The sequence below is a fragment of the Xenopus laevis genome, chromosome 5L (genome assembly GCF_017654675.1).
Source record: "Xenopus laevis strain J_2021 chromosome 5L, Xenopus_laevis_v10.1, whole genome shotgun sequence".
NCBI lineage: Eukaryota > Metazoa > Chordata > Amphibia > Anura > Pipidae > Xenopus > Xenopus laevis.
This window is the reverse complement of record NC_054379.1, coordinates 62,651,923-62,665,154: the sequence shown is the minus strand read 5'-3', so window position 1 is coordinate 62,665,154 and position 13,232 is coordinate 62,651,923. Positions and strand designations below refer to the sequence as shown.

Genomic DNA, 13,232 nt, shown 5'->3' with positions numbered 1-13,232 from the left:
TGGCTGTCAAGTCGGCCTTTGAGGAATGGCGGCACCTTCTTGAAGGTGTGAAACATCCTGTTACGGTTTATACAGACCATAAGAATCTTTTGTATATAGAGTCTGCCAAGCGCCTCAATCCTAGGCAAGTCAGATGGGCTCTATTCTTTTCTAGGTTTAACTTTTCTTTAACTTTTTGTCCTGGATCTAAAAATGTCAAGGCAGATGCACTCTCTAGGAGTTTCGAAGCAGTTTCCCCTGACTCAAGTGAGTGTACTCCCATCATTCCCAGGGAAATAATTGTTGCAGCCTTAGAGTCTGACCTCTCTTCCTTGTTGTCCCCTTTACAGTCATCTGCTCCTGCTGAAACTCCATCTGGTAGATGGTTTGTACCTGAGGAGCTTAGAGAACAAGTGTTGAGGGAGGTTCATGATTCTAAAGTGGCAGGTCATCCAGGTATTGCAAAGCCAATTTCTCTGCTATCCCGTCATGTTTGGTGGCCTTCTTTTAAGTTGGATGCTAAGGCTTTTGTTTATTCATGTCCAATTTGTCAAAGATCTAAATCCTCTCATAGTTTGTCCCAGGGTCTGCTAAATCAATTACGCATCCCTGTAAAACCGTGGTCCCACATTTCCATGGATTTTATTGTGGATTTGCCCTCTTCTCAAGGGAAAACTGTGATTTGGGTGGTGGTAGACAGGTTCAGTAAAATGGCTCATTGTATTCCTCTTCCCCACCTTCCTTCTGCTAAAACCCTGGCTGACCTGTTTATTACTCATATTTTTAAGTTACATGGTTTTCCTGAAAATATTGTTTCTGAAGAGGGGTTCAGTTTGTTTCTAAATTTTGGCGTGCTTTCTGTTCTTTAGTTGGTACAGAATTATCCTTTTCTTCTGCCTACCATCCCCAGACAAATGGCCAAACCGAAAGGGTCAACCAATCCCTTGAGCAATATCTTCGATGTTATGTGTCCCATAACCCATAGTCCACCTGGTCTGAACTGTTGCCTTGGGCTGAATTTGCATATAATAATGCTTCCCATTCTTCCTCTGGGGAATCTCCTTTTTTCGTAGTTAATGGATTGCATCCCAAAGCTTTTTCTTTTTCTTGCTCTGCTTCTCCTGTACCCTCTGCCAATGTTTCTGTAGAACAATTTTCTAAGATTTGGTCCCAGGTCCACAAAGCTTCCTCGGCTCAGAAAAAAGCTGCTGACAGATCCCGTAGAGAGGCACCTCAGTACAAGGTGGGGGACTTGGTATGGTTAACTACAAAGAATATTAAACTGAAGGTTCCCTCTCCCAAATTTTGTCCCAGGTTCATTGGTCCATATCCCATCATTGCCATAATCAATCCTTCCTCTGTTCGTCTAAAATTACCTTATAATTTCAAAATTTCTAACTCCTTTAATGTTTCCCTTTTAAAACCTGCATCTAATGTTCGTCACTTGTCTGTTCCTCCTCCAGTGTTGGTTGAAGGTCAGCCTGAATATGAGATCCAAGAGTTCCTCGACTCCCGCCTTGTGCGAGGTAAGCTACAATACCTTACTAGGTGGAAGGGCTTTGGTCCTGAGGAGAACTCTTGGGTCTCAGTTGAAGACATCAAGGCTGACCGCCTCAGGAAGCAATTCCACTCCAAGTTCCTTGGGAAACCTGGGGGTCCAGTGACCACCCCTAGAGAGGGGGGTAATGTAACAAAAGTACCTAACCCTGGTAGTCTAGTGGTGCGGCAGGGGCGCCTGCCGCACCATCGGCGGGGACGCCCGCCATGCCGCTCCTCTTCTCCCTATGTGCCGGCTTTCTAGTGTGCGCTCGGCACGCACTTCTGTAAAATATAGGCGCATGCGCGCTGGCGTGATTACGTCAGCGCGCAATGGCGCGAAACTTAAATGTATTTAAAGGGATGGTTTTACTATGATCATTGCACGTGATAGGACTTGTTTTCCTGGTGCCTCTGAGCCTTTGTGCGTCTGTCCCTGTTTGATATTGATCTCCTGTTGTGACCTTGCCTGTTTTGACCATCCTGATATCCGTACTCCGACCCAGCCTGTATCTTGACTACTCCTTCTGCCTGATCCTATTCTGATTGACTACCAGGTTTGACCCTTTGCCTTCCTGACGATCCTAGTTATCCGCCTGCCTCGACCCAGCCTGCCTGACTACGATTCTGCCTTATCCTGTTGTACCGCGACCTTAGGCCTAACTGACTTTTACAACTGTCGTGTCCCTTTGCTTGCCAGAACTCCTCGCCTTGCTCCTCTCGAAAAGTCCATGAGGCATCTAAATACGCTGAGGGCTACTCCCGAAGCCAAAGGAGGTCACACTACTGGTGAAGCCGAGCAGAGACCAGGGAGCTTGGCACTAGTTCTGGTTTAGGGTGCCGACCGTGACAATAAGAGAGGACATTATTGTATTAGAGAGGGTACAGAGAAGGGCAACTAAGATGGTGAAAGGTATGGAAAATCTTAGCTATGAGGAAAGACTAGCCAAATTGGGGATATTCAAACTGGAGAAGAGGCGCTTAAGGGGTGATATGATAACTATGTATAAATATATAAGGGGATCATATAATAATCTCTCTAATGCTTTATTTACCAGTAGGTCTTTCCAGCTGACACAAGGTCACCCATTACGATTAGAATAAAAGAGGTTCCGCCTAAATATTCGGAAGGGGTTTTTTACAGTGAGAGCTGTGAAGATGTGGAATTCTCTCCCTGAATCAGTTGTGCAGGCTGATACATTAGATAGCTTTAAGAATGGGTTAGATAGCTTTTTAGCAAGTAGGGAATACAGGGTTATGGGAGTTAGCTCATAGTACAAGTTGATCCAGGGACTAGTCCGATTGCCATTTTGGAATCAGGAAGAAATTTTTCCCCCTCTGAGGCAAATTGGTGAGGCTTCAGATGGGTTTTTTTTGCCTCTGGATCAACTGGCATTTAGGCAGATAAAAAAAAGTTTGAACTTGATGGACATCTTTTTTCAACCTTACTTACTATGTTACTAGGTTACTAATTTGACCACTGTAGCGTCTCCGTTCTTTACTGTTGACCATTTTTATAAGATTTGGCAAAAGGTTCAAAAATAATTATCCAGAGTCGTTGATGGGCATCAGAAATTGTCACAAGAGTATCAGGTTGATGATAGGGTCTAGTTATCTTCCAAAAATATTCCATTGAAAGTCCCTTCTGTCAAGCTAGGACTCAAATTCATTGGTTCATTTTCTGTTTTTCAGGTGTTCCATGTCCTACTTCCCCCCCCCCCAACATAGGTCTAACGTAGATAGTTCCTGGGTGTGCTTCTAGTCTGTTTTCTCTGTTTCTTGACCTTTACCTGTCCTTGTGTATTGCTGCCTGAACCAACCTTTGCCTGTTACTGACTGTTCTTCTGGATCCTGACTCTGTACTGCACTGGGTTTTGACGCTGGCCTGTTCTATGGCTACGCTTAGTTCTAACCTTGTGCCTCCTGTCACATGTTATGGTTCTCTTGCCTTCCCAGAACTTTCTACTTGGTTCTCTCACTTTAAGACCTGGCAGCATCCGAGTAGTGGAGGGCTCTTCCTGAAGTGAAACGCAGCTGTTATAGGTGGAACCATGAGCCGTGACCAGGAACCTTGGTGTCTGTTCTAAGTTTTGGGATATCAAACGTGACACATTTATGTTTATATATATACTTTTTCTATGTAATAATAAAACAGTACCTTGTATTTCATCAATGAAGCTCTATGTATCCTTATTTATGGCAAACAATACTATTGAGTTTATTTAATGTTTAAATGATTTATATATAAGGATAAATTTATTATGATATAGCTTACAACAAACCCTTTCATTTAGGTTTAGCCTTTCACTTAGGTTGGGATGGGTAGTGACGTAACATGAAAGATATAATAAGTATAATAAATGCATGACACACTGTAACAGCTTAAATCTAATTGTTACCATTATTAGTTGGGACATAATTAGATACAGATAATATTGTAACATTTATAGTATTATATATACATGTTTCAGTATTTTTTGGCCGTGCACCCGTGCCTTTTGTTTTCCTTTTTTATCGTTTTGTATTCCAGTTGATCATGATACACTGTCTACACTATGACTAGCGATGGCAACAACAGAGGTGTCTGAAAGGGCCTCTAACACAGTGTGAGAAAAGCAGCCAGCACGATGAGACAAACAGGTGCTTAATTACAGGGAGAGCTGCACGTTTACCTCCCGAAAAATCTTTTTATACTTTTTCTATACTATCTGACCTAATATGGGAATGACTATACCCAATATGTAACCTAAGTCTGATGATGATGACTTACCTACCAACACACTGACTCCAGACAGAGATTGCTCTGACTGGGCAACCCCAGGGAGGGCTTTATTACGAGACATGGTATTTTTTTACAGGTGACAACACATGAACTATAACTCTCACGTTGATGAATTTACCAGATCATTTTTGATTTTTGATTTTTTACAGGTGACAACGCTGTGTTAGTCTCAAAGCATGACATATTGTAATAGCTTAAACGGAATTGTTACCATTATTAGTTGGGACATAATTAGATACAGATAATATTGTAACATTTATAGTGAAATTGTTTCCCTTTATATTTATGGTAATAGGTTAGGTGTCTATAAAATTCCGTAGTATGGTGTTTGGTTTTAATCCTTGCTTATGTTAAGCATCTACAGCACTAGTTGCTGTTTTTTAGATATAGCAATGTGATTTCAATATAGAATTGTGTATAATATAATTCTATTAGTGTTTGTTAATGACGCTGATTATGTGTTACAGCTGTTGTTTCCCGCCAATTACTAGTTATAAGTCATGATCTGAATTAGTTTTGGCACTTTGAGAAAGGCTTCAGATGGAGCCGAAACGTTAGTCTTATGCTGTTCTACAAATAAACTTACTTCACATTTTTAAGTCCTGTTTTTAAGTGCTGCTCCTTTTGTAATGGATGGAAATGATTCACTGATTGTGCACCCAGGCATATGAATACTTTTTACGAGAGTGCTGGCCTTTCTGGTGGTATATATATATATATATATATATATATATATATATATATATATATATATATATATATATATATATATATATATATATATATATATATATATATATAGACATATAACTAGATAGGTGCACTCAGATAGCCATGGTGATGCCTAGGTGCTGGAACAAAAATTCATATCTATAAAGCAAAAAAACTTCCGCACACATAGGTCTTGACCTTGACCTTATCAAGACCTATGTGTGCGGAAGTTTTTTTGCTTTATATATATATATATTGTATTGTAATTAATTCCATTAATTTGAATATCTTATGGGACAGTCAATATATCCACATATACACATATATAAAAGTAGCTGTAGCCAGGGTTGTTTGCCTGTCCAAGAAGATATCTAAAGTTCTCTAAGGGTTAGTTCACACGAGGAGATTCGGGGAGATTTTGCCGCCTGGCGACTAATCGCCTCGTCTTCTCCCCGAACTGCCTCAGCATGTTTTCCCATAGGCTATAATGAAAAGTTGCATGCGCTAAAGCACAAGCGGCGATGCGTTCTCCATAGTCGCCCGAAGGTTCGGGGAGATTGTCGCTCAGAAGACGAGGAGATTAGTCGCCAGGCGACAAAATCTCCCCGAATCTCCTTGTGTGAACTAACCCTTTATGGGATTAATGAAATCTGTCATCAATATCAGCAGGCATAGCATTTTACAGCCTCACTGCCCTCAGGGTGAAGAAACATTTGCTCTGTTTCAGATAAAAATGCAATTCATCCAGTTTATAGGGGTGGCTTATTGCTCTTTATTCATTTCTGTATGAAAGGAAATCTCTTGTTATTTGCCTGTAATGGATGTATTGTATGTATCTCCTTTCACAAATCTTCTCCAGTGCAAACAAAATAGGAATGCACTGAATTTAGAATACAGGATACAGGATAATGTGACTTTAAAGATCCGGACAACTGAATGTGACTCAAAATTTAATTTGGTACTGATTTTTTTAAAAACATTTCTCAGGTTTGATTTTGCAAATTATGGTTCTGAAATATGGATTTAGTGCATCCCTAAAATTAACCCAATCTTTCCTCATAACTTAATCACTCCATTGCTATTATCAATCAATGCCCTTTCCTGAACTATATTAACATTGAAGCAAAACACAGAAATCAGAAAACATTTATCTTTTGAAATACAAGTTTTTAAAGATACCTGAAAGACATATGATGGGCTGCTGTTCCTAGGACTCTTCGACCCAAAATGCGAAGCCCAAAACAAAGAGTTATCAGTGAGGAATCTTCATCACAAGCCACTTTCTAGAATATGTAATAATTATATAGTTGCTACATTATATAGATACATAGATAGATCCTTGTTAATTATATAATAACATTTTAATGATATAATAGAGCGATATGGGATGCATCATCCATTCTATTGATTATTCATTCTAATGATTTGCTTTTTTTATTTAATAATAAAACAGTACCTGGTATTTCATCAACAAAGCTGTATGAATCCTTATTGATGGCAAAACAATACTATTGTTTTTTTTTAATGTTTAAATGATTTTAAGCAGACTTATGGCATCCAAATTAGGGATGTAGCGAACGTCGGAAAAAAAGTTCGCGAACATATTCGCGAACTTGCGTCAAAAATGCGAACGGTTCGCGAACGTCGCGAACCCCATAGACTTCAATGGGAAGGCGAATTTTAAAAGCTAGAAAAGACATTTCTGGCCAGAAAAATGATTTTAAAGTTGTTTAAAGGGTACAACGACCTGGACAGTGCCATGCCAGAGGGGGATCAAGGGCAAAAATGTTTCTAAAAAATCCATTGTTGACACAGCGCTGCGTTTTGTGCTGTAAAGGGCAGAAATCACACTACATTTCTAAACCTGTGTAATAAAATGCTTTAAAACGTCCGGCGTCTACATGCCAATCAAGTCGTGTAAAGGTTACAGCCTGTTCACACGCAAAGACGAAACGCGGTGCTTACTGCAACGCAAAAAGACGCAAAGAGCTTTAATGAATGATACCGTCAAGTGAGCAAATAATAGTTTTTAATTACTAGTTGCTTGTCACCTCCAGGATGTTCGTCCTGTTGGTGGCAATATTTCTGTAGTGGTGTGTTTAGCAGTCACCGTGCTTGTGCGCACGTGCACGGTCAGGCAGAGGTAATTCAATGTACAGTGAAGTGAACCAAAAAACACTGATTCTGCAGTGTGGGCCCAGTTTTGGTCTACTTTATTGATCACCTGCGGTGACCATAAAAGATGCGATTTTGCCACTGTTGCAGAACCCTGAAAAATTAGGCATGTGTACTTTCCTGAAAAATTATGTTTTTTTTGTCGCAGCCACTGAACCAGAAGTCCAGAAACAATATGCCATATAAATGCTGAAAATATTAATTTTTTTTTGTGGCAGCCACTGCAGCACAGAGGCCAGAAAAAATATGCCATATAAATGCAAACAATATTAATTTGTTTTTGACGCAGCCACTGCAGCACAGAGGCCAGAAAAAATATGCCATATAAATGCAAACAATATTAATTTTTTTTTGTCGCAGGCACTGCAGCACAGAGGCCAGAAAAAATATGCCATATAAATGCAAACAATATTAATTTTTTTTTGTCGCAGCCACTGCAGCACAGAGGCCAGGAAAAATATGCCATATAAATGCTAACAATATAAATTTTTTTTGTCGCAGACACTGAAGCACAGAGGCCAGAAAAAATATGCCATATAAATGCTGAAAATATTCTGTTTTTTTTGGTCGCAGCCACTGAAGCACAGAGGCCAGAAAAATATGCCATATAAATGCTGAAAATATTAATTTTTTTGTCACAGCCACTGAAGCACAGAGGCCAGAAAAAATATGCCATATAAATGCTGAAAATATTCTGTTTTTTTTGGTCGCAGCCACTGAAGCACAGAGGCCAGAAAAAATATGCCATATAAATGCTGAATATATTCATTTATTTTTGTCGCAGCCACTGAAGCACAGAGGCCGAAACAATATGCCATATGAATGCTGAAAATATTCATTTTTTTGTCACAGCCACTGAAGCACAGAGGCCAGAAAAAATATGCCATATAAATGCTGAAAATATTCTGTTTTTTTTGGTCGCAGCCACTGAAGCACAGAGGCCAGAAAAAATATGCCATATAAATGCTGAAAATATTCATTTATTTTTGTCGCAGCCACTGAAGCACAGAGGCCGAAACAATATGCCATATAAATGCTGAAAATATTCATTTTTTGTCACAGCCACTGAAGCACAGAGGCCAGAAAAAATATGCCATATAAATGCTGAAAATATTCATTTATTTTTGTCGCAGCCACTGAAGCACAGAGGCCGAAACAATATGCCATATAAATGCTGAAAATATTCATTTTTTTGTCACAGCCACTGAAGCACAGAGGCCAGAAAAAATATGCCATATAAATGCTGAAAATATTCAGTTTTTTTTGGTCGCAGCCACTGAAGCACAGAGGCCAGAAAAACTCAGGATTTACCTGGATTCAAATTAAACCAGTAGGGTTTGCACCCTAGTTTGTAACGGTGGTGGAGGGAGGAGGACGCTAAAGGACAGCTGTATGTGGAGTCATGAGGCGTGCAGAGAAGGACAGCTGCATGGGGAGTCAGAATCAGAAACTCAGAACAAGTCTTCCGGCGTGCAGTAACCCTCCGAGATCCACCCCTCATTCATTTTAATAAAGGTCAGGTAATCCACACTTTTGTGACCTAGGCGAGTTCTCTTCTCAGTTACAATCCCTCCTGCTGCACTGAAGGTCCTTTCTGAGAGGACACTTGAGGCGGGGCAAGACAAGAGGTTCATGGCAAATTGTGACAGCTCTGGCCACAGATCAAGCCTGCGCACCCAGTAGTCCAGGGGTTCATCGCTCCTCAGAGTGTCGATATCTGCAGTTAATGCCAGGTAGTCCGCTACCTGCCGGTCGAGGCGTTCTTTGAGGGTGGATCCAGAAGGGTTCTGCCGCTGCCTTGGACAAAAAAACATTTGCATGTCTGACGTTACAGAGTGGCCAAAGTGCTTTGTCCTTGCAGGTGCGCTCGTGGCAGGATTACTGGCACCTCTGCCCCTGGAATGTTGATGAGTTCCTGAAGTGACATCACCCTTAAAAGCATTGTACAACATGTTTTGGCAGGCTGGTTTGTAAATGCAGCATCCTTTCAGACTTGTGGTATGTTGGTAACATTTCTGCCACTTTATGCTTGTACCGAGGGTCTAGTAGAGTCGCGACCCAGTACAGGTCCTTCTCCTTAAGCCTCTTGATACGGGGGTCCTTCAACAGGCATGACAGCATGAAAGACCCCATTCTCACAAGGTTGGATGCAGAGGTATCCATCTCTGCTTCCTCGTTATCAAGGACTGCATCATCCACGGTCTCCTCCCCCCAGCCACATACAAGACCAGGGGTCCCCCAAAAGGTCACCACTAGCCCCCTGGGAAGCCTGCTCCTGTTGGTCCTCCTCCTCCACAAAGCCACCTTCCTCCTCTGACTCCACTTCTGACACCTCTCCCTGCGTTGCAGCAGGTGCCTGGGTTCGTTCTGGTGATTCCGACCAGAAATCGTGCGCTTCCTGCTCCTCGTCACGCTGGTCTACAGCCTCATCTGTCACTCGTCGCACGGCACGCTCCAAGAAGAAAGCAAAGGGTATTAGGTCGCTGATGGTGCCTTCGGTGCGACTGACCATATTTGTAACCTCTTCAAAAGGGCGCATGAGCCTGCAGGCATCGCGCATAAGCACCCAGTAACGGGGGAAAAAAATCCCCAGCTCTGCAGATCCAGTCCTAGCACCCAGTTCAAACAGGTATTCGTTGACGGCTCTTTGTTGTTGCAGCAGACGTTCCAACATGAGGAGCGTTGAATTCCAGCGAGTCTGGCTGTCGCAAATCAAACGCCTGACTGGCATGTTGTACCGCTGCTGAATGTCAGCAAGGCGTGCCATGGCTGTATAGGAACGTCTGAAATGGGCCGACACCTTCCTGGACTGCTTGAGAACGTCCTGGAATCCTGGGTACTTTGAGACAAAACGTTGTACTATTAAATTCAGAACATTGCCCAGTCTCAGTGCTGCCAACAGATTGCTTCCATTGTCACACACCACTTTTCCGATCTTCAGTTGGTGTGGGGTCAGCCACCGATCGGCCTGTGACTGCAGAGATGACAGGAGTACAGATCCGGTATGGTTTTTGCTTTCCAGGCACGTCATCCCAAGACAGCATGACAACGGCGTACCTGGCACGTCGAATAGCCTAGGGGGAGCTGGGGGTGCACAGGTGTGGAGGAGGAGGAGGACCCAGCAGCAGAGGACGAAGAAGAGGAAGAAGACGAGGTAGAGAGCGAAGGAGGAGTAGAGGTGGTGGCAGAACCGCGTGCAATCCGTGGCGGTGACACCAACTCCACTGTCGTTGTTGAGCCACACATTTCCTGCTTCCCAGCCATGACCAAGTTCACCCAGTGGGCAGTGTAGGTGACATACCTCCCCTGACCATGCTTGGAGGACCATGCGTCAGTAGTCATATGGACCTTTGGCCCAACACTAAGTGACAGAGATGCGGTGACTTGGCTCTGCACATGGTGGTACAGGTGTGGTATTCCCTTTTTTGAAAAAAAATTGCGGCTGGGTACCTTCCACTGCGGTGTCCCAATTGCTACAAATTTGCGGAAGGCCTCAGAGTCCACCAGCTGGTATGGTAAAAGCTGGCGGGCTAAGAGTGCAGACAAGCCAGCTGTCAGACGCCGGGCAAGGGGGTGACTCGCAGACATTGGCTTCTTACGCTCAAACATGGCCCTCACAGAAACTTGGCTGGGGGCAGATGACTGGGAATGGGAACTGGTGGTCAAGGTGGAAGGCGGAGTGGAGGGTGGTTCAGACGGGTCAAGGACAGCAGAGGTAGAGCAGTAAGATGCTGGACCAGAAGGAGGGTGGCTTTTAGTTTGCCTGTTGCCTTTGAGGTGTTGCTCCCAAAGTGCTTTGTGCTTGCCGTTCATGTGCCTTCGCATAGAAGTTGTACCTATGTGGCTGTTGGGCTTCCCAAGACTCAGTTTCTGACTGCACTCATTGCAAATTACAACGCTTTTGTCAGAGGCACACACATTAAAAAATCCCACACTGCTGACCTTTTTGAAGCTGGCAATCTGGCGGTAACAGTAGAAGTTGGCGGCGTTGGCGGCAATGGCGGGTGCGTTGGCCGGCTGACCACAGGTGCCGATACATGTTGTTGCCCTACTGTTCCCTGCGAGCTGTCCTCCCTGCTTCTTCTAAGTCTTATTCTCCTCCTGCCTCTCTGACTCTCCGTCTCTCCATCTGAACTATCCTCCTCTTGCTCTCTTCTACTGGGCACCCACAAAACATCAATCTCCTCATCATCATTCTCCTCAGATGCATCAATTTCTTCTCACAGCTCACAGAAGGAAGCAGCAGCGAGGACCTCCTCGTCATCACTCATTATGTCCATCTCTGTTGTGTTCTCTGCCAGAATTAAATCTGGTGTAACGTCCTCATCTCCTTCATCTTCTTCTGTCAATAATGGTTGCGCATCACTCAGTTCAAGAAACTCATGTGAAAATAACTCCTCTGACTCCAGTGAAGAAGGGGCGCCGGTGGTGGAGGAAGTGTTACGTGGGGTGCCCATAGCAGTGGAGGATGAGGATGTTGTGGTAAAGTTAGAAACGGTAGAGGATGGGGTGTGCTGTGTAAGCCAGTCAACTACCTCTTCAGCATTTTGGGAGTTCAGGGTCATTGCCTTTTTAAAACTGGGCAATTTCCTAGGGCCACAGGATAGCATAGCAGCACGGCCCCTAGTGCCTCTGCGTGGTGGCCTGCCTTTGCCTGGCATTATTTTTAAAACAAAAACAACAACAACTCAGGTGGTGTTTCTGGAGACGGTATTATTATTGATATTTAGACAGAATGTGAACAAGCTCACACAGCTAAGTGGCAGTGGTTTGAAAATGAAGAACACACTGGGCAAATAATGCCTACAAGGTCAACGTATACACTACAGCAGTGGTGGATACGGAATATATTATTGCTGCTTGAAAAACGTCACTCAGGTGGTGTTTCTGGAGACGGTATTATTATTGATATTTAGACAGACTGTGAACAAGCTCACACAGCTAAGTGGCAGTGGTTTGAAAATGAAGAACACACTGAGCAAATAATGCCTGCAAGGTCAACGTATACACTACAGCAGTGGTGGATACTGAATATATTATTGCTGCTTGAAAAACGTCACTCAGGTGGTGTTTCTGGAGACGGTATTATTATTGATATTTAGACAGAATGTGAACAAGCTCACACAGCTAGATGGCAGTGGTTTGAAAATGAAGAACACACTGGGCAAATAATGCCTACAAGGTCAACGTATACACTACAGCAGTGGTGGATACGGAATATATTATTGCTGCTTGAAAAACGTCACTCAGGTGGTGTTTCTGGAGACGGTATTATTATTGATATTTAGACAGAATGTGAACAAGCTCACACAGCTAGATGGCAGTGGTTTGAAAATGAAGAACACACTGGGCAAATAATGCCTGCAAGGTCAACGTATACACTACAGCAGTGGTGGATACGGAATATATTATTGCTGCTTGAAAACGTCACTCAGGTGGTGTTTCTGGAGACGGTATTATTATTGATATTTAGACAGAATGTGAACAAGCTCACACAGCTAGATGGCAGTGGTTTGAAAATGAAGAACACACTGGGCAAATAATGCCTACAAGGTCAACGTATACACTACAGCAGTGGTGGATACGGAATATATTATTGCTGCTTGAAAAACGTCACTCAGGTGGTGTTTCTGGAGACGGTATTATTATTGATATTTAGACAGAATGTGAAAAAGCTCACACAGCTAAGTGGCAGTGGTTTGAAAATGAAGAACACACTGGGCAAATAATGCCTGCAAGGTCAACGTATACACTACAGCAGTGGTGGATACGGAATATATTATTGCTGCTTGAAAAACGTCACTCAGGTGGTGTTTCTGGAGACGGTATTATTATTGATATTTAGACAGAATGTGAACAAGCTCACACAGCTAGATGGCCACTGGGCAAATAATGCCTGCAAGTGCACTACTATTGGTGCACTACTATGAAGAACAGCAAACAGCACTGGACACCTTAAAGAACAGTAAGATAAGTAAAATAAAATAAAAAATTATATGTATGCTGAACTACTAGGAGCAGCACAGTAGCACACCAGTCCCACTCCCCA

General features: G+C 42.9%; 1 protein-coding gene across 3 annotated transcripts in view; it reads right to left on the bottom strand.

The window, feature by feature from the left end:
• The window catches only part of pcnx2.L (pecanex 2 L homeolog), a 643,210-nt gene that overhangs the window by 82,056 nt on the left and 547,922 nt on the right, over positions 1 to 13,232 (bottom strand). For all 3 annotated transcript variants that reach the window (XM_041562821.1, XM_041562822.1, XM_041562823.1), the window contains one exon: positions 6,188 to 6,291. In XM_041562821.1, coding sequence (XP_041418755.1) covers positions 6,188 to 6,291 — 104 coding nt within the window. The remainder of the gene's footprint in view (positions 1 to 6,187; positions 6,292 to 13,232) is intronic.